At 36.1% G+C, this 24,135-nt stretch overlaps 7 protein-coding genes across 7 annotated transcripts; 3 read left to right on the forward strand and 4 right to left on the reverse strand.

The window, feature by feature from the left end:
• Positions 61–8,214, reverse strand: LOC104703680 (ATP-dependent DNA helicase Q-like 4B). Its single transcript, XM_010419736.2, has 26 exons — positions 7,947–8,214; positions 7,462–7,547; positions 7,202–7,357; positions 6,673–6,733; positions 6,058–6,450; positions 5,637–5,810; positions 5,421–5,551; positions 4,787–5,150; positions 4,577–4,708; positions 4,260–4,346; positions 4,020–4,147; positions 3,519–3,639; positions 3,258–3,408; positions 3,060–3,196; positions 2,822–2,945; positions 2,686–2,756; positions 2,504–2,572; positions 2,287–2,409; positions 2,045–2,203; positions 1,877–1,957; positions 1,552–1,713; positions 1,278–1,333; positions 951–1,062; positions 753–850; positions 591–668; positions 61–491 (listed from the first exon to the last, which is right to left on the reverse strand). The coding sequence occupies exons 2-26, from the start codon at positions 7,536–7,538 to the stop codon at positions 299–301; spliced, it is 3,438 nt and encodes a 1,145-aa protein (XP_010418038.1). The 5' UTR covers positions 7,539–7,547; positions 7,947–8,214; the 3' UTR covers positions 61–298.
• LOC104703682 (F-box/FBD/LRR-repeat protein At5g56420-like) lies at positions 8,305–10,107 on the forward strand. The gene is made up of 4 exons (XM_010419738.2): positions 8,305–8,402; positions 8,510–9,420; positions 9,549–9,630; positions 9,711–10,107. The coding sequence occupies exons 2-3, from the start codon at positions 8,578–8,580 to the stop codon at positions 9,549–9,551; spliced, it is 846 nt and encodes a 281-aa protein (XP_010418040.1). The 5' UTR covers positions 8,305–8,402; positions 8,510–8,577; the 3' UTR covers positions 9,552–9,630; positions 9,711–10,107.
• Positions 10,545–13,327, reverse strand: LOC104703683 (serine/threonine-protein kinase SRK2B-like). The gene is made up of 9 exons (XM_010419739.2): positions 12,951–13,327; positions 12,778–12,852; positions 12,573–12,674; positions 12,322–12,375; positions 12,104–12,196; positions 11,880–11,972; positions 11,304–11,408; positions 11,130–11,228; positions 10,545–11,048 (listed from the first exon to the last, which is right to left on the reverse strand). The coding sequence occupies exons 1-9, from the start codon at positions 13,068–13,070 to the stop codon at positions 10,701–10,703; spliced, it is 1,089 nt and encodes a 362-aa protein (XP_010418041.1). The 5' UTR covers positions 13,071–13,327; the 3' UTR covers positions 10,545–10,700.
• Positions 17,145–17,840, forward strand: LOC104703685 (ferredoxin, leaf L-A). The gene has a single exon (XM_010419741.2). The coding sequence runs from the start codon at positions 17,230–17,232 to the stop codon at positions 17,674–17,676; it is 447 nt and encodes a 148-aa protein (XP_010418043.1). The 5' UTR covers positions 17,145–17,229; the 3' UTR covers positions 17,677–17,840.
• LOC104703684 (fe(2+) transport protein 3, chloroplastic-like) lies at positions 18,054–20,032 on the reverse strand. The gene is made up of 4 exons (XM_010419740.2): positions 19,791–20,032; positions 19,647–19,704; positions 18,731–19,470; positions 18,054–18,612 (listed from the first exon to the last, which is right to left on the reverse strand). Exons 1-4 carry the CDS (start codon positions 19,803–19,805, stop codon positions 18,157–18,159), a joined length of 1,269 nt encoding a protein of 422 aa, XP_010418042.1. The 5' UTR covers positions 19,806–20,032; the 3' UTR covers positions 18,054–18,156.
• LOC104703687 (coatomer subunit zeta-1-like) lies at positions 20,482–22,638 on the reverse strand. The gene is made up of 6 exons (XM_010419742.2): positions 22,509–22,638; positions 21,561–21,720; positions 21,290–21,437; positions 21,125–21,202; positions 20,952–21,030; positions 20,482–20,809 (listed from the first exon to the last, which is right to left on the reverse strand). Exons 1-6 carry the CDS (start codon positions 22,509–22,511, stop codon positions 20,753–20,755), a joined length of 525 nt encoding a protein of 174 aa, XP_010418044.1. The 5' UTR covers positions 22,512–22,638; the 3' UTR covers positions 20,482–20,752.
• LOC109125608 (defensin-like protein 250) lies at positions 23,087–23,404 on the forward strand. The gene has a single exon (XM_019227568.1). The coding sequence runs from the start codon at positions 23,103–23,105 to the stop codon at positions 23,364–23,366; it is 264 nt and encodes an 87-aa protein (XP_019083113.1). The 5' UTR covers positions 23,087–23,102; the 3' UTR covers positions 23,367–23,404.

Here is a 24,135-nt window from a genome sequence, read left to right on the forward strand (position 1 = left end):
CAGGCCAAGAAACACTCTAATCTGTTCGGCAGAATCTGATAGCTCATGGGACATGGTGGCTTAGGTATAAAGATTTGCTTAACCTAACCCTAGATTACAACCCGGTCCACAATCTCTCTCTGGCTAAGGAACTATAGGCAAATCTGTTGCTTGACAGGTGGTCTAGTTACCTCGCGGACAAATGGGAATTAGGAGCGTGCCATTTACAACAAAATTATATAATCACAATTTTGGAAAGGTAGATATTTTCTATAGCTTATTTTCTTTCGGTAGCCTGTTGTAAAGCTTATTAACCGTGTTACTTTTTGTTCTTCAATGCCTTTTTGTGGGACTTACTCGCACTCCAATCGGGATCATCATCGTCTGCTACATTCGGACAAATGTTCTCGTCTCTTCTCCTCTTCCCTGAACCAGGACCTGTTCTATTGTGGTCATTGATGGTTGATTGTATGGTTTCCAATAACCGATCTCCGTACTTGCTCACCTTGGCTCTGTTGAGAGTTTGAAAGATAAACATCACCAAATCCCTAAGTTTTGTTTCATTGCTTTGGTTAGAGAGAGTAGAGTTTAGAAAGCTTAGCGATACTTACTTTCCTAGACCATTGATATCGAGGAGTTCCTCTTTAGTTTTGGGAAGACGTTTACTTATCTGCTGAAGTGTGGTATTACTACAAACACATACGGATTTTTATATTACTTGTGACCAGAGAAAGAAATAAAAAATTTGTCAAGAAACGGATTGTGAACTTTACCCAAATATATGGTATGGCGCCATAACTCCATCTGAGGATTCTTTGACAATATCAGTACGAAGCTTTTTTAAGGCTGCCAACAAATGGTCGGAGAGATTCTATCCCGACATTGAGAAAAATGTAGCAGCCTTAAGCAATTCAGAGTGGTGGTTTAATCTTTGAGCTAGAAATGGAAAACAAGTATTCAAGAAGATATACCGAATCTTTTGGGGCAGCATTTGCCATTGGAAGAGTAGTTTGCTTTAATATAACTTTGGCTGGGTTTGCTGTAGATTTGCTCGGCTTTAACACTTTCACGGTCGAAGGAAATCTGTGAAAGATATGCCAATCTCATTAAACTTAACCTTTATCAAAACAATTAGTAGCAGCAGTGGCATTGCAATGAGAGCAGATCGATTTTCAGGCAGAAATCCTAAGGCTCTGGTGCCCCAGTATCATTTCCTTACGTTTGACCTACTGATGACACCGACTTGGTTGCAAGTAGTTCATGTGAACACTAAAGAAATCTCGAGTGTAAAATCAAACCTCATTTTTATAGTCTGGCCTCCAGAAAGAAGTGAGGCAGCCTTTGATCTATTCACCTATATAAAAAGATAGATAAATGGATGTTACCTGTGTACACAGATATATTTGTACACGATCACATTCATTCTTAAGCAAAATTAACCAGAGCGGAAAGCACACAGACCAATATTTTACACACAAAACAAAAAAAAACCCTCCAGCAACAGCGATAGATATCCACACAGATCTCTATTTACAAAAACAGACATAGTTAAAAGCGAAATTCGATATGTACCTTCAGCAACGACGATACAGATCCATACAGATCACTTTTTCTTACACCCTCTGCAAGAATATCCTCTGTCACAAGATAGTGCAAGATACGAGAGGCTTCACTTTTTGCCAAATGCTTTCCTGCTCCGTGCAGGTGCAAAGTATCATGTCTGTGTTTCTTGACCTAAAAGCCGAAGGCCAATTACAAGTGGTTCAGTGAACTGATAGGATTCATGGGCTTGAGGACACCAGCGAACTAAAGTACACATTGTTTATGAGACAGCAATGGTTCTAATTAACAGGTTATGGAAATAGAAACAAAATAAATGCGTTGTTAGCACACATACCATCTGGTTCAAGGATCCCCTGTAGAGTTCTACAATATGAGCTGACGAAAACCTTTCTCCTGTTAACTTCACCAGTTCAACCTAAAGCCACAAAAGATTGTGGTACATCACTCCATACAACATCATCCAGCAGGTACAGTACATGATGAACTCAAATGATTTCTATACCAGTTGCTTTGCAATCAAAGTTACATCTTTTTCAATCAAACTTTTGCTGCTGGAACAATTATCACATGTGTTTTTGCAGTTTGTCGAATCAATTTTTTCCCCCAAATGAACAAGCTGTAAGAAACGTCGACAATCCACCTCATTTTCACAGTAACTAACCTGAAGCACAAATTTGGAAATATATCTCAGCAAGCAGAGTTAGAACCTGGAAACCAAACACAAGGAATCTTGCCAATAAATACCATGCGGAGAAGGTTTTCTGTGTTCGATTCGAGCATCCTCCCTGAACTTGCTATACGATTATAACCCATTGTCATATGGCCTTGGCCAAGTCCTCCTTGGCTAATCATATGCTTCACTCGAATCTGAACAAATAACCACAAACATGACCATGAGTGTAGCCGTGTAGGTATTCTCCGGAGTAGTAACTTACTATAGTGTCAGATTTATCCAACTTACATAATCAGTATAACTGTAATACAAAACACATGATGACATCTGGCCGTCTCTACCAGCACGACCACATTCCTTGCATGAGAACAGAGTAAGCCTATCTGAGTTTTTTAGCTGTTATAACGTTGTACACGATTGATGTAAATCAGTTTACAAGGATATTCATAATTAAATGTTCAATAAAACACCTGATGATAGCCTTCTATGGACTTTGGTAGAGAGTGATGAATGACAAATCGAACATCAGGCTTATTGATTCCTGAAAAATCAATGTTAGCATGCAGCAAACTTTAATCAATCAAAGTGACCGAGACCATTCATTACCCATTCCAAATGCCACTGTAGCACATATTATATTGATTTCATCCTTGCTCCATTTTTTCTGTACAAAGGCACGTTTACCAGGATCCATATTGCCATGGTAGAAAGCCGCTTTATGGCCAAACGCCTGAAATTAAAACACAATATGTAAACATTTCAAAAAAATATATATATATATATATATATATATATAAACATTTCCATATTACCAAGATACGAGAAAGGCAAATAAACGACCTACCCGCAATGTTTCTGTGACTTTTTCACAGTCCATTCTTGAAAGACAATAAATGATGCCACATTCATCAAAATGGTTTTCCTTGATAAACCTGTCAATATCTTCCAGACACTTATTTGTCTTGGGCACAACAGAATACCTGCAATGTGTTTTAGTAAGCAACACGAAGAATTCGTATTAAGCTATTTTCAGTACATTATCATAGATTTGGGCGATTAAAACTTTGCCGGAACACAACACAATTAACTAGACCAAGAGCTTGCACAACATCTTCTTTTACGCTGGCTGTTGCAGTAGCTGTCAAAGCTAAGACGGGAATATTAGGAAACTTCTGTTTCAGAACACCAAGACCCTGCATGTTGCAGCATTGTTTTTGGAGTAAAAAGAGGAAGGTTATGTTTCTTGAAAACAGTAATGAGAAATGTAAAGGAGTGTCTGTTGTAAGCTTTAAATAGGCTTAACCTGGTAGTCTGGTCGAAAGTCATGCCCCCACTGACTCACGCAGTGAGCTTCATCAATAACAAATCGAGCAAGCAAACTACGGGAGTTTATGCTTTCAAGATGCCTTAAAAGGGAATCACTTCTGTAGTCAAGAAAGAGAAGCTTCTTATTATCAATACTGTCCCACATCTATGCCAATAACCAATCCTAGAATTATAAGATGTAAGACTTCTATCGAAAAACTGCTGCCAGTATCTAATGTGATAATAAATTACAGCACCAGCTAGTATAATTTAATCCAAGAAAAAACTAATATCAGGAGAGAATCTGATGGGAATTGAGCCAAAATCAATCCCACTGAAACTTGGTGCAACATTCACCAGTCACCGCAAAAGCTATCTTAAGGGTTTGGATGTTCTTAGGCCTTCTAAGGCTTTGACTTGTTCCACTCCTATCCGGTTTGGGATTTTTCAATACCCACATTTTTTTGAGAATCAACAACTAAAGAGAATAATGACTCACTTTGCCACTTTTTCTGGTGTGACATACAGTAACTTGTATTTAGAATTCTCAGAGCTCAGCTCCTGAAGTATCTCTAGTTGTTCAGCCCACTCCATTCCAGCACTTAAGGAAGCAGCAGGTATATTGGTCTATAGCCATGAATTAGAAACCACAGTGTAAATTAGGAAAATATTTCTGAGTACAACTATTAAATAAAACAGACGACAAAAACAACATACCTGGGGTTGCTGAAGTCCTCACCTGCAATAAGTTCATTATCTGGTCTTGAATGAGTGAAACAAGTGGAGAAATGACTAACGTTATTCCTGCACAGATCAGAGCAGGGAGCTGCAGAGAAACAGGTGTTACGGAGGCGTTTTCAGGTTCTAAATACAGAGAAACTCATCTGAAGTATAACTCCCACCAGGACAGATACTAGCTTATAGTTTTACCCTAGGACACAATTCGAAACTGTCATCTCTTTTTTACAGGATGTAAGCAAAAATCTGTGTTTAGAATAAAAACCAGAAATACGACTTTTCAATGGCATTTCAAAGTAACAGTTAAGATGTCGTTACCTGGTATGTCAAGCTTTTCCCCCCTCCAGTTGGCATTAAAACAAAAACATCACAACCACTCATTGTAGCATTAATAATCTCTCTTTGGTTGGGTCGAAATGAGTGGTTTCCAAACACTATTTTGTTATAGACCTAATCATTTCAATGTAGCACATGAGTACACAGGAGAGATGCAAATAAAATAACTGCGGAAGACAGATAACCAATCACCTCAAGATTTTTCGTCCAAGAAAAATCACGACTGCTCCACTTTTTTTCATTTGAACTCTCCGTATAAGTGACGTCTATAATCTCGGGAATTTGTTCCCTCTCTACAGGACCGGATGAAATACCATCCCTATCTTCAGAAAATAAATAGCCTTCTGGCATATTCCAGTTATCAGTTACATATCTTCCTTGTTCTTTTACGTGAGCTCGAGAGTCTGTCTGAGCATAAACCATCTGAAGATTTGTTGTTTGAGATGTTTCATACTGCAGAGTCTGAGTAGCTGTCAACACCGAACACTGAGATGTTTTCCTTTCTTTATTTTGGATAAGAATTTCGAGTTGCTGAATTTGCTTTTTCAACAGTAACCTAGCAACAATACAAGTCTCAACAGCTTAGAAACTACGTCAGAACTCACAGCATACTCTCAGTTGTGATGCAATTAACGAAATAAAATTTAAAAAGCAGATATGTTATCAGATGTTTCTTTAGGCCAAATTCTTTCTAGCTGGATAATTTCCTAATAAGTTTTCTGTGTGAATGAATGTGTCACAGCCTCTGAAAGAAGCTAAATTATTGTCCAAAAAGGACAAAGCAAACAAAAAGGGAATATTATTGATGGGTGATGGGAATGCAAACCTCTTTTGACGAAGCTGTTCAAAATGATCTGGGCCCAGGCCAGTAGTATCATCGAGGATTTCATTAGATATTGCAAGCAGCGTGTCCTTCATTTGTTCCACATGGGTGGAAGCTTCAGGACAAAGCCCTAGCTGCGTGGATATTAAAGCAAACAAAATGAGACACCTAATTGGTTTATGAAATAATTGGATAAAGTGAGAGAATTGGTAGGCATACCTTTATTCCATGACTACAGTTGGAACATAATTCAGGAGGCAAGCATTTCTCTTCTTCTCTTCTGGAAGCAAATATATCCACAGATGGAGCTATTGGTGTAAAATTAGATACTGATGGTTGAACGGTACACGTTGACTGGCAGTGTTCCATCACAATTTGGTCTACGTCAATAATCTGCACTCCAAAGTTAGCACTCATTAAAGTTGATCTATTCTATCATTCGGCACAAGTAAATATGAAAAGATAGATGGTGCAAACTCCAAAGTTAGCTGTCTAGAGTATCCAACTAACTTTGTAATAATGTTACATTTTCGGCTAGGGCGGAGAGTTACTACAAATCCAAATTGAGATAAAGTTTCTTGCTCACATGGAAAAGTACTTAGATTTCAAAGAAGTTCCCTAGTTGTATCGAGAACATTACCTCAATAATGTCATCATAATCAATCTCATCAAGACTAGCTGGGTGTGTGGAATTTTTGATTGGTGGCCTCTCCATAACATTGGTATATTTATAACCTGTTACTGAATCTCTAATCTCATCCTTTACCAGTGGAACCTTGCCAATAGTTATTTTATCATCACCTACGGAAGAGGAGGAGAAACTGTCAAACGATTTTGCAGTGCCTCTTACACGCCGTTGACTATACTCTGGATGATTATGTGCGTAGAAAGATCCATCAGCAGTGGATGTAACTTTAACAATGGATCCTTTCGTCGAAGACGAACAATTACTGCTGCCATCATCAATTGCGGGAGTAATGGCAGGTCTCAGGTAGGTATTATTTATTGAGAGATTTATAAGAGTACACCAAGCCTGAAAACAGTGGATAACAACAACTCAAGTTATATGTATGTACAATTAATCAAATAAAGTTTCTCTGCCAGGGGAAGCTCAATCCGCCAAAAAACAGAATTCAGACACTACGGTGGCCTAAATTATTTACTCAGAGACAGGAAAGGGAAGAAAGTAGCCTATGGAAAAATTTCCTCCACAACAAACATACCGAAAGGATTGAGATTTTTCCTTCAATTATACCTTTTCAATTTGTGGCCGTGCCAAAGTTTGCACAGTTAGAGGACCGATGTTTTCAATTGACCTAGAGATAGAGGGAAACAAGTTTTCAGATAACGTAGACCACTTCAGCTAATAAATTGATACCTAAAGGCAACTGAGAAAACCTCAAAAGAGTTTCAAACATTGACATTACTAGAAAGGTAAAAGGATGATATCATGAGCAACTAGCTCTCTTTTAATTGGAGGTGTTGGAAGTAACCGAAGAATGAATCCATACATTTGACTAGGGATTTTCACATATTCTAGCTAAATCCTACCTCTATATCGAGAATCATAACAAGCAGTGAAACAGATTCAACCGATGCTAGAAAAGCTAGATGATACAGCGTGGTGGAACACTATCCTTAAAGCCAGGGGAGTTAGTTATAAGTAATAATCTTCAGTAGTAACCAAATAACAGCAGAACTGGACCCAGGGATACGAAAAGGCAGGAACAACATCAAAAAGATAGAAAGAGCTGATGGTTCCTCAAAAGAACATATTACAATACCTTGTTGCAGCTATATCTCTATCTCTTCCTGGCTTTTGACATTCTATAGAGTAAAGGAAATTGGAGCCCATAAACTTATGCAAGGATGGTATACACTCAAAAGCCTTGGCATGTTTCGACCAATTTGTTTTAACTTCAGGGAGATGATGACTACCACTGCATTTATAAACAATCAGAAAGCAAAATTATCAATCAGGAAGATTAAAACAAAAGATCCGTGATAAACAAACCAAAATGGATAGGGATAAGATCAAATTTGCCTCATTCTATTAGCACCGATCATAGATTTACATGCCCAAGAGCTTCCAGCAATTTTATTTCCTCTTGTCACCACCATTTTACTGTACTTGAATTGAAAAAAACAAAAGAAGTCGCACATTGTGATTAGTTGAATCTGATGAAATTGCATACTATCACCAACTGGAAGATACAATAGTACCGAAATTGAGCTGTGTAATCTATGAAAATTACAACGAAATTTGAAAATTAAAATTTCAAAATCTGCATAGAAAAACGAAGAACTCTAAACAAATCGAGAAGCTAAGAAGTTATCCAAATCGGAGATGAAGCGATCTTACTATGAATAACGAAGATTCCTCTCTTAACACACAATCACAGAACACCGAACAAAACACACAAAAACTTAGCAGCAGTAATCATAATCGCAGCATCGGTGTGTAGGCAAAAAAAAAGCGAACAAACTAAACCCTAGAAATAACTGAGAAATTGGGAAGATCGAGATTACAATTTCAAATCGATGGAAAACTCTCTTGCTTCTGCGGCGGAATAGCGAAACTCCGGCGACGATGAAATCGAGCGGCGAAACTTGTTTCCGGTAAGATCTCGAAGCTAGAGAGAGAAGGAAGGAAGGAAGAGCGCATCTCTTCAATTACAGCATTCTTCGATTTCCGTATGGCGGGATTGTTAAAAAAGCTTCTCTCTCTCTCTCTCTCTCCGTCACAGTCACACCAGTCAGAGAGTCTCACAGACATCAAAAACAAATATATTTTGAATTTCAAAAAATATTAATTTCCATATCGGTTTATCTCTTATGCAAAATTCTTAATGAGCCTAAGCCCAAAGCCCAAGTCATAGAGACACTAATGTTTTCCTGGTTCCTCCCACCAACAAAAAAAACACTGAGCGAAGAAGAAGAAGTGAGCGATTCTTCTGAAGACGATTTCTCAATTCTCAGCTTAAGGTTAGGGTTCCCTTCTCGATTCTTCGTTTTTGCATGCTATAGCTATTTCTCCTTCTCTTCCTTATTTAATTACGCTCTCTTTTTCTTCTTTCGTCTTTGATTTGTAGATTCTGGTAATAAAAAGTAGAAAAAAAAAAAAAAAGCTTTGGAGTTCTTTGTGAGAATATATATTAGGATGGAAGACAGCTTTAGTCAGTTGACTGATGATATGCTCATCAGAATATTATCGTTTGCCCCAATCAAAGATGCCGTGGCTACTAGCATTTTGTCAAAACGATGGCGGTTTCTTTGGACACTGTTGACAAGGCTTAACTTTGAAGATAGATTGGTATTGGTTGAGGATTGCAAATTGTCGTCGGATTTCATCTTTGCGGTTTTGCTATTACACAAGTCACCAGTTGTAGAAAGTTTTCATCTCACCAGACGTTCTGAATGTAGCGCTTTACAAATGGAATCATGGGTTAGATTTGCTGTTGATCGTTTTGTGCGTGATCTGAAGATAGATTTTGAGTATCTCAGTGAACATTGCCGTATAAGGTTACCGAGTGGACTGTTTAGATGTGAAACACTGGAGACTTTGGAACTCAACAGGGTGATTCTTTCGGAAGTTCCTTCTCGGGTTAGCCTTCCATCCCTCAAGACGTTGCGTCTTATATGTCTGAAGTACACAGACGAGGGATCTTTCATCAGGCTTGTATCCAGTTCCCCTGTTCTTGAAGATTTGGATGTATGGAATTCTAGTAAGGACAATAATGGGAAGACTTTCACCATTAATGTGCCTTCCCTTCGGAGTTTAACCGTTTTTCATATGATGGAAGACGCTGATACGAATGATAATGTGTTTGTGATACATTCTCCTTCCTTGAACCACTTGGATATTTTTGAAGAGTATGGTAAATTTAATATCATCGGTGATTTTCCCAAGGTTGTGGAGGCAAGTCTTGAGATTGATAGCCAAGGGAATGTTTTGGAATCTCTAACCTTTGTCAAACGTCTTTCTCTGTCCTTATATTATGGGGTAAGTAATTCTCTCTACTCACTTTGATTTTTTTTTTATTCTTTAATCACACTTGCAAACCGTCACTTTACGTATCCTATTCGTACCATTTTCTTTCAACTTGTATGTTTGGATTTCCGCCGTTTTAGTGAGAACTGGGCGGATTTGCTTGTGTGTATGCTCCAACATTCCCCTATACTACAGATTCTCAAGTTTGAAGACGACCATCCGGTACTTTCATTCCCATATGTAGAGGCTTAGTTCATTTTTGGTTTCCTTGATCTAATGCGCACTGTATCATTTGATTGCAGGGTTGCTGGGATCCTGACACGGGTTGCTGGATTCCGCCGAGTTGTGCTCCTGAATGTTTGTTGTACCATCTCAAAACCTTTGAATGTAAAGACTTTGAAGGAACACCAAGACAGAAAGAAGTTGCTATTTATATTTTGAAGAACGCAAGGCAATTAGTTACCGCAACTGTGAGCAGACAATTGGAAGATGCAACCAGGGGTTCAAGAGCATGTGAGCTTACAATGGGCTGAAGAGAAAAAATAGTGTTCAAGGTGGAACTCGTTTCAGCTGTCTTTCTTCAGTGGTTCAGTCCATAATTTCGACCTGTAAAAGACTGAAACTTATTTTTCTGTTGGTCATTAGTCAATATATAAATGGTATTTAAGATCCAACTAATGATTAAGTTTGTTACGTAAATTTCCATTATTCTGCATTTATTTCGTAATCAGTGTATATGTGAATCGTGATAGTAAGCAATGAGTTGACCGACCTGTATGGCTGTATCTAAAAGAAAAAAAACTGAAACTGATCAGTTATCTATAGCTTAATGTTAAATATATATTAAGGGTGGAACATGTTTTGTTGGAAGCAAAGGCAGAATTCAAATCCACGATGAATAAGTTGATAATTGTTGTCGTTTTTGGTTGTATGATCATGGTTGGTCTCATTAAGCTAAATAGGATGAGTCTTTAGGACTTGCGTGTTGTCTTTGGTTGTAAGGTCATGTCTGAACGTTTGGGTTATAATGGATTCTCAGGTCAATGATTAGTTTGGTTATTATTATTTGTTAGTGTTATTGTGTGTTTTCTTGTTAATCCCTATACAAATCCTGAGTCCTGACAAGGTTAGAGGGATTCAGGTTTATGAGAAATCTGAAATATAATAGATAACTTTGCAAGAGACAGATTCGACAGAACGACGAACACCGTTTCTTTTTGGGGGTTTAGAAACTTTTCTTGAAAAGAAAACCAATCTACCAATCTCTTTTTTGTTTTCTTTTTTTGTTGTGTTTAACTGACTCGGACTTCTCCCATGCTAGCATGCACTTGCTTCACCGTCTTATCATACTCATCTTCTTCGTCTTCGTCTTCTTCTTCTACTTCCTCAACTTCTTCCTCTGCATCTTCCTCTTTGCCCTCAGCATGATCTACTCCTCTCCACCCAAATGCTCCTATGGATCGAGAAACTGGAGCAGGAGTTTTCGCCTCTTCAACAATCTTCATAATCTCTTCGACACTCTGGAGAGAGAATGTCGGGTTTTCTTTCCTAAAGTATGCAGCTTGTGCTGTCTCTGTAAGTTCCCTTGGCAGGTTCTTTAGGAACCATGGATGTTTCTTGATTTCAGCTATAGTAATCCTCTGCAGAAAAAACGATAAGTTACTATACAAGAAATTATCTCACACAGGATGAAATAAGCTTTTTGAGAGAGTGATATATACCTTGATTGAGTTGGCGACAAATATTCGGGAGAGGAGATGCTTGCAATCTTGTGAGATATGGACATAGTCCGGGATCTTGTACTGGACAGCCATTATTCTCTGTAACAATGTGGCTCAACAATTAGTGGGTCGTGTCATTTCTTTAAGCAAAGAGTCAAAAGCAAAGAAACCTACTTGTATCGTTTTTTTGAAGTTTTTGGGATCCTGTTGGTCTTCAAATGGGTATGCTCCCACCAGCATCACATAAAGAGTCACACCACAAGACCATACATCAGCCATCTGAGTGAAAGAAAAAAATATAAGTACAAACCATTGATGATTTCCATGAAGATGCTTCCAAATCCAATCAAATAAGATCATAACAATTTTATAATCTTTGCTTCTGTAACATTTGGGATACTTTCCATTTCGAAAAAAGCCGTGCAGTTCTTTAATATGAATAAATGGCTCAGGGTTACAAAGCTTACAATTATCATTGACCAAATACACACAAGAGTCAGAAAATGCAAGCAAGGGATGGCAAACAGATTAGATGATAAACACATCTGGTCATGGATAATTAAAAAAGGCAGATCATTCTAAATCCCTTAGTAAATGACTACCCAAATCTACCAAGGCCACAGCAGATTTCTTCTAAGTTGGGGCTTATCTGAGCTTTCTTGATGTATCAAAGTATTATGCATGAGCAGAAGTTGACAGAGATACATGACTACACTAGATATGCCAATACTTGAAAACCAAAAAGATTACCTTGCCATCATACTCTCTGCGAGAAAGAACCTCAGGAGCAATATATGCAGGAGTTCCAACAGTTGATTTGGGCCTAGAGTGCAACAGCGAGGACTACAAAAGAAGAAGAAAACAGCTCACAGGAAAGTGACAAGGTTCCTCGCAAACAGAGGGAAAGAGAACAAACAAAAAGGATCTTATTACGACAAAAGAAATAAAGAAATCAAGTGCGTGATGCCACAGACCTTGGAGTAACCAAAATCACAGATCTTAAGACGTGGAGCAGGACTTCCATCCAAGAGGGTATTTTCAAGCTTCAAATCTCTGTGGCATATTTGCTGTGCCAATAAAGGAAACAATATGAGTACAGCAAGTGGATACCGCAGAAGATTCTGTATATCTATCTCTGAAGTTAAAAGATAAAAAAACTGCGTAAGCCATAAGCCATTTCCATTCCCGTTACCATAGCGTGGCAATAGCTAACTCCCGATATAAGCTGCTGGAAAAAGTATCTTGCCTGTAAAAACAACAAAGATGCACACAACAAAAACTATCATAATCTGATTCCAACATAAATCCTTTTGTTTCCTATTATACATGTTATCCTATTTTCCTTTACTCTCAATCAATCAATCAATCAATCTAAGGCCAATCTAGAAATTGATCAACTGAGTACACCAACCCACTATGACAAAGAGAAGCAAGAGCGGTCACCTCATCCTCACTGAACCTTCCAGCGGTACAAATACGCTCAAATAGCTCACCCCCAGCAGCATATTCCATAGCAATGGCGATATGCGTTGGTGTCAAAACCACCTGAAAACATTATAAAAAAAAAAAAACTTTAATTTAAAAACAGTGCCACATACCATGAAGAGAGCAGCTTATATAGGCTATAGAGGCACAGACAGTAACTAACCTCCTTAAAGCGGATGATATTAGGATGACGAAGTGATCTATGATTAATAATCTCTCTCGCCACGTTCTCATCAATCTATATATCAAATTCACCCCAATTAAAACACACAAAATTCAAAACACTCAAAATCTTTGATCCAACAAGACAACAAACAAGTATATGGGGAATTTAACCTTAGGGCCACGCTCGATGTACTTCATAGCAACGAGGTCTTTAGAGTTTTTGACTCTCATGAGCCTAGCCACTCCAAAATTACCAGCACCGATGTCTTTAACAAGCTCGTACTTGTCCATTTTTTTCAAAAAAAAAAAACCCTAATTTACTCCACAACACAACACAACACAACACAACAAACCCAGACCAAAAAAAGAAGATGCGATTTCAGATATTTTTTCGCGATTTACTTAAAAGAAACAAAGTAAAAAAAAAAAACAGAGAATGGGAATGGGAATGATAGAGAGATGCGAAAAAAGCAAAAGCGAAATAATAATATAGTAAGGTGTTATTTTTTTCCTTCTTATCCGTGAAGAAGATTCTTGATTTTTGGAAGAGAAGAAGATATGATTACGATATACAATGATGATTGATGATTGATGATTGATGATGATGATGATGATGATGGTGATGATGATGATGAATCCATCGTGACTTGCTGGCTTCCTCTCACGAAGTCACGATGGCCTTTTTTTTTGTTTTATTTTAATAATTAAAGAGGTATATTAATAATTTAATATTATTATTAAATTAAAGTTCAATGTTTCCTTTGCTGACTGAGACGTCGCTATATGTGAAAAGGATTTATTTTTAGAGTTCATAAGTCTTTAGAATTGCGTTTATACTTCTTTTTCCTCTCTCTCTCTCACTTTTTTTTTTAATTATTTATTGCTAAAACGAACCAAAAAGAATACGAAAACTACTTGTACCAAATCTTAAAGAATTGTGTTCATAGAACAAATAGAAAACTCTATCATTTTAGTGATGTGCATATCCCTTTTTATTCGATTAAGTTGGTTTTAAAAAATTCAAAGATATCTCAATATTTGATTTATGTCGCCTCGGATTGGTCTTCTTCCGGTTTGGTTTTTTACTTCTGGCTTGAAAAAGAAAAAACTTGTATTATTCACATTATAAAACTTAAAAAAAAATAATAACTTTAGAAAATCCAATTAACAAAACATTAAAAGAAAAAAAGATCATCACCAATCAACTTATAGTTGAAAAAAAAAAAGTTTATGGAAACTTCTTTTATATTTGAGAAAATAGCAACGTGAGTTTATATATTGGATCTTCTAAAGTTAAAAAATAAAATTTGTTTTACATAAATAACTTATTTTAGTGAAATATGATATAAATTTTTGGATAACAATTTATCTGTTTAGGTCCGATTGGTTTTAGTTTGGATAGTTTCGATTCAGTTGAAACGTCCATATCACATCACTCATATAAAATTCTTTACAACCGAGAGTCTAATAGTCAATAAGACTTTACTAAGTACGGATCCACACGTACGTCCCTGCTTGATTTCAAAAACTATGTTTACTATAAAATTTGTAATATATTATGTACACATAGAATTACATTTACATATATAATTATTTGTTAAATTATTTACGGTTCAAACTTATATTAGTTTGGTTTCATTCAGTTTGTGAATTTTTAAATAATAAAGGTTTCAATATAAAATTAAGATTCACAAAACAACATACTCGAATCTAACGTTTACCGAATTAGTGATTAATCAGAATTGTATAAAACTTGTAAATTATAAAACGGATCAAAACCATCAAAAAAATTAAAACTTCTCGAAACAAATGACCTAAATTCTTAAGCGGGTCAAACCCGTCCCAGTAGCCATACTCCATAAAAGATATAATATTTCTTTATCTATAAAAACCCGTTCCTTGAAATTTTTAAGAAATAATATTAAAATAAATATAAGATTTTATATTTTTAATATGTTAATTTTGAAATTAAGGAATCTTTAATATACGTTATTCTTATATATTAGAAATTTTCTATATGGAAAACTGAAAATTAGGATTTGCATAGTTTTAAATATTTTGTAGTTTAAAATAAATTTAAGAGGCCGTTAAATTGTTTTTTAAAGATTTTCCAATATCTATTATTCAAAATTTATTTCAATTTTTTTTTGTCAAAAATTTTTAAACAATAAGAAATAATATTATTTATATTTTTGAAAATATGATTTAAATATATATTTTTACATCTCATGTTATAATTTTTTATTATATTATAATACATAGGTTTTGAAAATAATTTCGAAAACATGTAGGAAATAATATTTATTAATATTTGAATAATATTTACTAATTTTAAAATTTATAGGAACAAAATATTGTGTACATAAATATATTGAATTGAAATGGCAGTTTTAAGTAATATTATATAATATTAACGACAAGTAATAAATTTGACATAAAGCTCTCTGGCGACAACACGTCAACTTTTCTTTATGAATGCTTCTTTTTTAATATATAGGGGATTTCGATTCCAATCACAGTAAACCATTATTATAGATATTATTAAGATGTGATGAAAATAAAAGTTCTACTTTCTTTGCAAGATTTTGGAGATTAGTTTTCGATTTTTTAGGTCAAAATATCAGAACAACGAGATTATTTAGGTTTTCTTTTTACCCGAAAATATTCAGTTACCGCAAAACAAGGTTTTATATTTAAGAATAAACTAATTGCAATAACGGTCAAAAGTTAGAAAATAACGATTCTAAAGAACATGACTGTTTTACCTTTTCTGGAAACATTCGATTTGGAACAACAACGTCTTAAAATAAGATGAGATAAAACGTACCTAAACACTGACTTGTTGGTGGTACTGAGCTACAATGGTTGGTTCATACTTTCCCAATGTCGCTGGGATAAATAGAATATAGCTAGACGTAAATCTTAAGTTTGTAAAATTTGTTAGTTTTGTTAAAATGAGGTGCAGACTACTTGAACATATTAGCTCGAAAAGCAACAAATTTGCATCGTTCACATTTTTACCAAAAAAAAGCAACAAATTTGCTAACGTTAGAATGATACAAATCACCTAACATATGACGGGCTAGATGTTTACGATTAAGAAGATTCTACTAATGGGCTTTCTGATGTTAAGGCCCAATTGATGAATTCAAGCTAAAGCGAATGCACAAGTAGTGTATTATATATAATCTACGAAACGATATGTTAAGAAACGAAACTGTAGCAAACTAGCAAACTAGCAAACTAGCAAACTAGCAAACAAGCAAACTGTGTTTTGTAGGTTTCTTGTGTTCGTGGCACCATACAGATTAGGTTATAATATGGTTTATAAGTTTCGTTAATTTAAGTGGCCAAGTCCAGATCTTGCTTGTGGCAATTTGTTTAATGCGCAAGTGCACTTACATCGTTACAAAACTTATATGTCATCATGGGTTTGGTTTTGATAACGATCAGTTGGCAGTGAATGATGGTGTGATTACTTGTTTGTTAGTTAATTTGCTACATGTAGCAGAGAGTAATGGGACTGCCATATAATCTTGCAATTCTTTGTTATATCTAGCTTTTGCTGATGATATATCATGTGTGTTATCTAGATAGATGGATGCGTTTTCTTAGGAGATCTTACCTACCCTTTTCACCCAATTAAAATTTTCAGTTTTTTTTTTTTTTTTGTTGGTATCAAAATTCAAAAGTTTGAATTTATCCTCTTCTTCTCACAAATACTCATGTGAATCTCACCTAATGTACTACAATGCCACTAGAAGCATGATTAGAGTGGACTATAAGTATTTTGTGCAATGCATCCCAGCCAATGTCATATTGGCTCGTTGGTTTGGTGTATATTCCATCTAAACTACGTTCAATCAACATTATGCGTGGAGCAAGCATTTTAGTAATTAGCTTTCTATTTCAAAAAATCTGACTGAAGAATTTTAGACGTTAAAATATATATGATTTTCTAAACGACAATATAAAACTGGTTCGAAGATTCGGTTTAGGTTAACTCGGTTTCGAAACCGCCCTAGATACAGTATGTTGTTACAAACTAGTCCACACTTCTTTTTTTTTTGTGTGCAACAACTAGTCCACATCTTTTACGATTGATATTTTAATGGAACAAATAAGGAATTATTTTAGCGATACAAACAAGGTCGGAACAGTGCGTGAGCTGTTCCAAGTAAGACCACGTAATACTCACCACAACAAGATAGTGTTTTCAAAGTGTGCCAAACACAATCACACACACCAAAAGCAGAAACAAAATCACCACCAAAAATGATGATAATCCAACAATCCACACAATGAACGCCACGTGGCAGATAGGATTATCACTGGAAAAATCTCACCTTTTAAGCTTTCTCTTCTTCATTCACAACTCTCCACGCCATTTCCACAAGCCATAACCTCAAAAAGATCTCAACTTTATCTTCCAAAACACACAAAAAGGAAAATGGCTTCTACTGCTCTCTCAAGCGCCATCGTCGGAACTTCATTCATCCGTCGTTCCACAGCTCCCATCAGCCTTCGTTCCCTTCCATTAGCCAACACACAATCCCTCTTTGGTCTCAAATCAGGCACTGCCCGTGGTGGACGTGTCACAGCCATGGCTACATACAAGGTCAAGTTCATAACCCCTGAAGGTGAGCAAGTTGTTGAGTGTGACGACGACGTCTACGTTCTTGATGCCGCTGAGGAAGCTGGAATCGACTTGCCTTACTCTTGCCGTGCTGGTTCTTGTTCGAGCTGTGCTGGTAAAGTTACGTCTGGATCTGTTGACCAGTCTGACCAGAGTTTCCTTGATGATGACCAGATGGCTGAAGGGTTTGTTCTCACTTGTGTGGCGTACCCTACTTCTGATGTTACCATTGAAACCCACAAAGAAGACGACATGGTTTAAGCTTAGCTGCTTTTGATGGTTTAAAGATCTCTCTGTCTTCATAAAATTTTACATTTTGGGTTGAGTTTGTTGTCACTAAAACCTATTGTTATCTGTTTGTAATTGTTCCTGGTTTCGCCCACCTTTTGGAAACACATCAATGGATGACATTTTAAACTATGGAACTGCAAATTTCTTCAACACTCTTATGAATCATCATCTTTAACCATTGGAAATATTGCTTTTGTTCATGAAGAGTATTCAGATATGAATCTTAGTAAAGACTAAAACTTTTTTTGCTGTATACAATTGCTTGAAGTCTATGTAACCTATGAGTTTGTGGTTCTTGTTTTGACCTCAACGACAACAATCATCAAAGAATCAAGTAAAAACCAGAGTTGTGTGTGAGCAATTGTCAAATCTTAGATTGATATACTCTAGAAAGAACTATACATATTGTTTGTAGCTATAGAATAGAAGCTATGGAATCTTACAGTCTAATCAAGCCCAAATTGCAAGAGAAGACATGAGTCCAGCTCCAAGGAACAACATCATATAAGATACAATTTGAAGCCTAAAGTTGCAGCTCATTTTAGTACTCAAGAAATCAGCAGCAATGAGATCCACTAAGGCCATGTACACAAGAATCCCAGCAGAGAGCGAGTCCAAAATACCTTCAGTCAGCAATGCTGCAACGCTGTGAGAATTGAATGAGGACGCCACTGCGGTTCCAATACCGATCCCTATCGGTGTTGTGAGGGCGAAAAAGCAAGCCATTATGGTTGCTGATTTGTTCCTGAATTGTGCTTGGGAGATGCATCCACCGAGTGCAAATCCTTCAAAGAATTGGTGGAAGGATAGTGCTGCGATTAGAGGCCGGATTGTGCAAGGTGACTGAGATACTCCAAGGGATAGACCAATGATGATCGAGTGTGACACAATACCAAGCTCCAGAACCTAACAGTATTAGTAAGGTGAGACTAATAAACACAACTTTTGGATATACTTCTTGCCCACACATAGTGTATTTAAAACTCTATAAGAATCAGGAAAAAAGTGTAACAGAGGTTTGTACCTGAGAAACAACAACATGCCTTGCTCCACTTCCAAGCTCCAAACCTCCATGTCCGTGTCCGTGTCCATGTCCGTGTCCGTGTCCGTGGCCATGACCAATGTTGATTTTACGGTGTCCGTCACAAGAACCATGACCCTGAGTGTGACTATGAGTATGGTGAGCAGCATGAGCATGAATACCAACAATGTGAATCCCGCCACTATCTTCTTCTCCAAACACTTTCTCATCATCCATTCCTTCCTCAACCACAGGAACAACAATACCAGGTGATTGTTCACGGCCAGGCTGTTCAACAGACGACTCACTAGCTTCCCTCTCTTGCTTCCGTTCATAGTACTGTGTCCCCATAAAATCCACAAACAGAGTGATCAACGCAGCAACCATTGCAAAGAACCCAGGGAAAGGAAACTTAGACCAAGGGAACTCCGGTAAGCAAGGGTTGCTCAACGCTTCAGTGCCACCAGCCAACATATGAACAAAACCCGTGGCGAGGATCACACCAGCTGCAAAGGCTTTAGCAGTCACAAAGAGGTTACCATCAGTTTGAAGGAAGCGATGGTTCCTGCCAACGAGTGGAGTAGCTACACCCGCAGCTCCAGCTAATAGAATCGAAGCAATGGCTACTAGTTTAAGTAGAAACGCAGCGGAATCATCACGACAAAGGTCTGACTCGCTAGCATTGCAAAGTACGTTAGAAGCCATTGTCTCAGGAACTATCTGCAAAATGGACTCTGTTGTTGCTGTTTTTACAGAGCAAATCCAAAACGGGTTGATCAAAAATCACATTAGCGACTGAACCCAGAGGAGCCATACTCAAATCAAATCGAAAAGGCAGAGACTTTGAACAAAAAGTATGAATCTTTGAATCCAAATGAAGAAAAAAAAAATAAAGTTGATAAGGTGTTCGATGAAATACCTGAGAGAGAGTCTTTATCTGATCCGAACAAGTATAGAGGAATCAATTCCCAAAGAGCCTAAATTTACAAAAACCCATTATCAGTCTCGTCACAAAAACAGATACAAATTAACACAAAAGGGTGGATTGGATTTGAATACGAACATCGATGAAGAACATTGGGTGTCTAAGATGATTGTCTTGGGATCATGAAAGCGATGAGAATTGCGTAGAGTTCTCTCGCAAACCCCAAAAAAACATAAACCGCGATTAAATATGAGAAAATGAAAGCACGATTGGGATGGTGTGTTCAGACAAAACACCAAGTTGGAGAAAAGATACAAGTAATGACGACATCGTGAGGAGAGTTTGCAGTTGGCCAACAAGGTTTTAGACTTTAAGAGTCTTGCCATTGAAGATACATTTCTCAGAATATTGTAGCCACACGCCAAACTAATGTCGACATTTTCATGTAATTTATTACTATATATATTTTTTTTTTCTTCTTTTCTTAAAGGTAAAATGTTGCCCCTAACTAATTTTCTTGGACAGGGGGAAACAGAAAACATTAATGACATTTAATTTAGATTTGATAAACCAATAGCAGCATCTCAGTTGACCTTAACCAATTTGGCAGATTGCAATAATGCGTTCTACCTTTTAAATTGCTTATGAGCATCTCTAACAGGTAGATGTTGAATTTGTTTATCACCATATCTTTATATATTTTGGTTCTACGAAACAAACTATGTTGTCTAGAATAAACTATAGCTTGAACTTTAACTACCTCATTTCTATTACCTTATTGAATCGTCTTGGGTCTAACCAAGTCAAATTATTAATGTCTTACATCATGTGTAGAACTACTCAAATTATTGTGTAGACGAAAGATACATTTAGTCAAACTCTTTGTGAAAAAGAGTGAAGAAACCACCAGAGAATGGTTTGGCTTGGCCATCAGGCCTTGAGAGATGTAACTATCTTAAAGTCCAAATGTAACTTCTATTTTCCGAATCACGCAACCACAAGAGACAAAACGCACATATGTTTTCATTATATATTGAGACGACGACGACGACAAGAACAATAACCGATATGATATAACAGATCGAACAGCAACACGCATATCATTTCAGAAGTGACCTTGTCAAATCTCTTGCTGTGGCGAGTGCCTGACTTATCGTCTGAAAGAAAAAAGAAACCGCAGAGAAATGTAACAAGTTCATTAGTTATGGTGTTACTTGACAGGTCCGACTAACTAATGTAACTTTTTCAAGGTTTTGTATCAAGAAAAAGATGGATCATATTTTCAAAACACTACCGTACCTGCTCGGATAGAGGTGCATCAGTGCTTTCGATCCCTACTTTTCCTGCGATCACAGTTGCTTCTGTCTCTAGAACAATACTGAGATACATAAGATAGTATTGTTAGACTATATATGAAACAGTTCATTTATGTAATGGTCCTAGGAAATCTCTAAACGAAGAAAAATTTATACCCGCCGTCGATAATTTCATCGAAGCATAGAAAGATGAGATCGAGGTTGTCCAGTGCCTCTCTCTTATCAACATTGCCTCTGTAATTTGGGTTCAGAAGAGAGGAAGCTAAGGTCGGAAATATAGAAATACAATATAACAAAATCTGAAGCTATGGTTAGACAAACCTAAGGAGAAGGGTCACTGCATCGAAGAGTCCCTGAAGCACACTAGCTAAGATAAGCTCATTTTCCTCGTTACCGCCTGTAACAAAGAAATGGAGATCTTGTGCAAACTTGTATACAATAATGTTGTTTTCTAGTTCCGTTACTTCCACTGCATATAAAAAAAAATAGTAACTGTAATTATGATTGAGATTGACTACGCCGACTCGAAAAGATAGTCAGCAGTACAACACTGAGTGTTTTAAAACATGATTCGATTCAGGGCGAAATCTACCTTCAGTCCGAGCACTTGTTTTCTGAGTCTTTGTGAACACGGCTTTTTCAAAGACTTCCTTTGCTGTATTTGTTGGCCAGTCATCTGAGTAGTACTTAACCGCTACACGCTTTCCTTCAGAATCCAAAAGCAATATGTTTTTCACTTTTGGGGGTAATTCCTGTATGAAACACAAAGAAAGTATAAAGATGAAGAGATATTGCAAATCAACAATCTAAAGATGTCCTTAATCAGGACACACGAATTGAGCGAAAAGTCTTAAGATAGCAAACTTGAGAGCTCATAGTAATTGAACATGAGTCAGTAAACACTAAATCTATCTCTTTCTGTATATACTACAATATTAGCTACCGTCATTCATATTTGTGTTATACCACGAATGAGTGAATATCCGAAAATTCGAGCATAACTTCAATCAAATACCAAGACAAATGGCTTAGTATAATATTCCCCCTAAACTAAAGTTCATGGCATCGAACAAACTGCATAGAAAATGTCTACTTAAGCTTAAAACATTGATCAAATGTGCCAAAATTATATATGAAGATAATGGGTAACCAACCAAACTGTATAAACAACACATTCTGCAGGCCTATTTCTCTATTTCAAACTCATGCCACAGAAACAGAAATTGATGAAAGCACCATTACAATTTTAAACCATAACTAATCAGTCAAACCAACTCAAACTATCTCCTCTGCCTTCAAATTAAAAGCCAAAAACAAAAACTTCTAATAACGATCAACCTAAATTCCTAATCAAAAGTCAAGATTTTTAATATGACAAGTCTTTGAAAGATAGTAGATGATGGTATTTACGAAATTTGTAACTTATTATCGCATGCATGTAACTTAATTATCTTAAACTCGGAGATAAAATCCATAGGAATGGAATCCGTACAAAGATGATATATAATCATGAAGAAAACTCAGGAAAATAGAATTATACCATCGCTTAAGGCTGGAAGGAGAAGAAATCTGCAAGAGAATAATGCCCTAGAAATTTACAAGACAAGAGCTCTGAAACGTTACAAGATAATAGTCCAATTAATAATTTTTAAAAAATAAACTTTACTAAAACAAATCGCTTTTGTTTTTTTGTTTTTTTTTGTTTTTGCTTCTTCTCGTCAACATGGTACATTTATTTAGGTGACATGAGTCAACTTGATACTGGAAGCGAAGAATCCAGAGTTCCAGACGTCAATCTGTCTGCGGTACCTCAATCAGTCATATCGCTTCTAGACCGAGAGATTTAAGATTCTTACTAGGCCCGGCCCAATAAGCTAAGATTATGTCAGCCCAAGCATCCGCCTCTCTGTATAATAAATGCATAGTATATCTTTCAAAAACTGTTAGTCAATTTGTGGCAATTGTTTATGGGTAATTATTGTTGAAAATGAATATTCAACAAAAGTTAGTCTCAATATTTAATGTAAGATCAAACATGCATTGTTTATATCATATACGTGTAGCCATTATATATATAATATTAGTGCTTATTTGCATATACTCACAAGTCACAAAAAAACACTTGCAACGAAAAATGAAATTAGCTGCAATTTTCTTGGTTTCTTGTGTCTTATTCTCTCTTCTCCCAAGTCCAACTGTTGCCGAGAAGAGGCCGTGGTGTCCAACCAGAAAACAAGTATTTGATGGTTCATGCAATAGAACTGATTACACACAATGCTTCAACGACTTGAGAAACACATGGGACAATATTGGAGATCTTGGTCCAACCGATTGCACTTGCACTTCTCAGCCCCAGAATAAACGTCTCTGTTATTGTCGTTTTTTGCCATGTCCCTAGTTAAATCTTCTAGTATGTTTAGAGATTATTAACATTGATTGTTGTCATAATTCTAATATATTAATAATAATAGTAATAATAATAATGATGATGGTTGATATATTTGATAAGAACAATATATTCACATCTTATTATCAAACAATAAAATAAAAATTATATGATTTTTGTCCATATATTATATGTTTTATAGTTTGAGTGGTGATACAATATTATCACAAACCATTAGACTATATGTTGTAGTAAAAAAAACGACGACTTATAAGTGTTTGTCAACTGTCAACCAACAATGAAATATACATCGGTTCGGTTTAACTTATTGGCATAATTTAGAAATATTTTTTTTTTCTTCTCTCATGCACCCACCCAACTTGTATTGTATGAGTTTGAACATGAGTAATTATATAGTTACAAGATTAGCTCAAATCACTAAATTTTATTTCTCGGTTATGATCAAATTTTTTCTATGTTGGGTTCTTTTTTTGTTTTGTTTTTATATGTTTCGTTGAAAAAATATTAAAGAGTCTTTCCATACATATTTTTTCATTTACTAAGAACAAGTACTAGTACATGTATTTAGATTTAGATTTTACAAAAATTAGTAATATTTATTTAGTTTAATAGAAAACAGATTTAGATTTTACAAATGTTAATTTTAAAATCCAATAAATAATAAGAACTAGTAATATTTATTATTATAGCTTTTCATCTACATTATCACATTTAATTTTTGGTATTGTTTAATTATATTTTGGTTAAATATTTTATTAAA

This window comes from Camelina sativa, chromosome 7 (genome assembly GCF_000633955.1).
Source record: "Camelina sativa cultivar DH55 chromosome 7, Cs, whole genome shotgun sequence".
In the NCBI taxonomy this organism is placed as follows: Eukaryota; Viridiplantae; Streptophyta; class Magnoliopsida; order Brassicales; family Brassicaceae; genus Camelina; species Camelina sativa.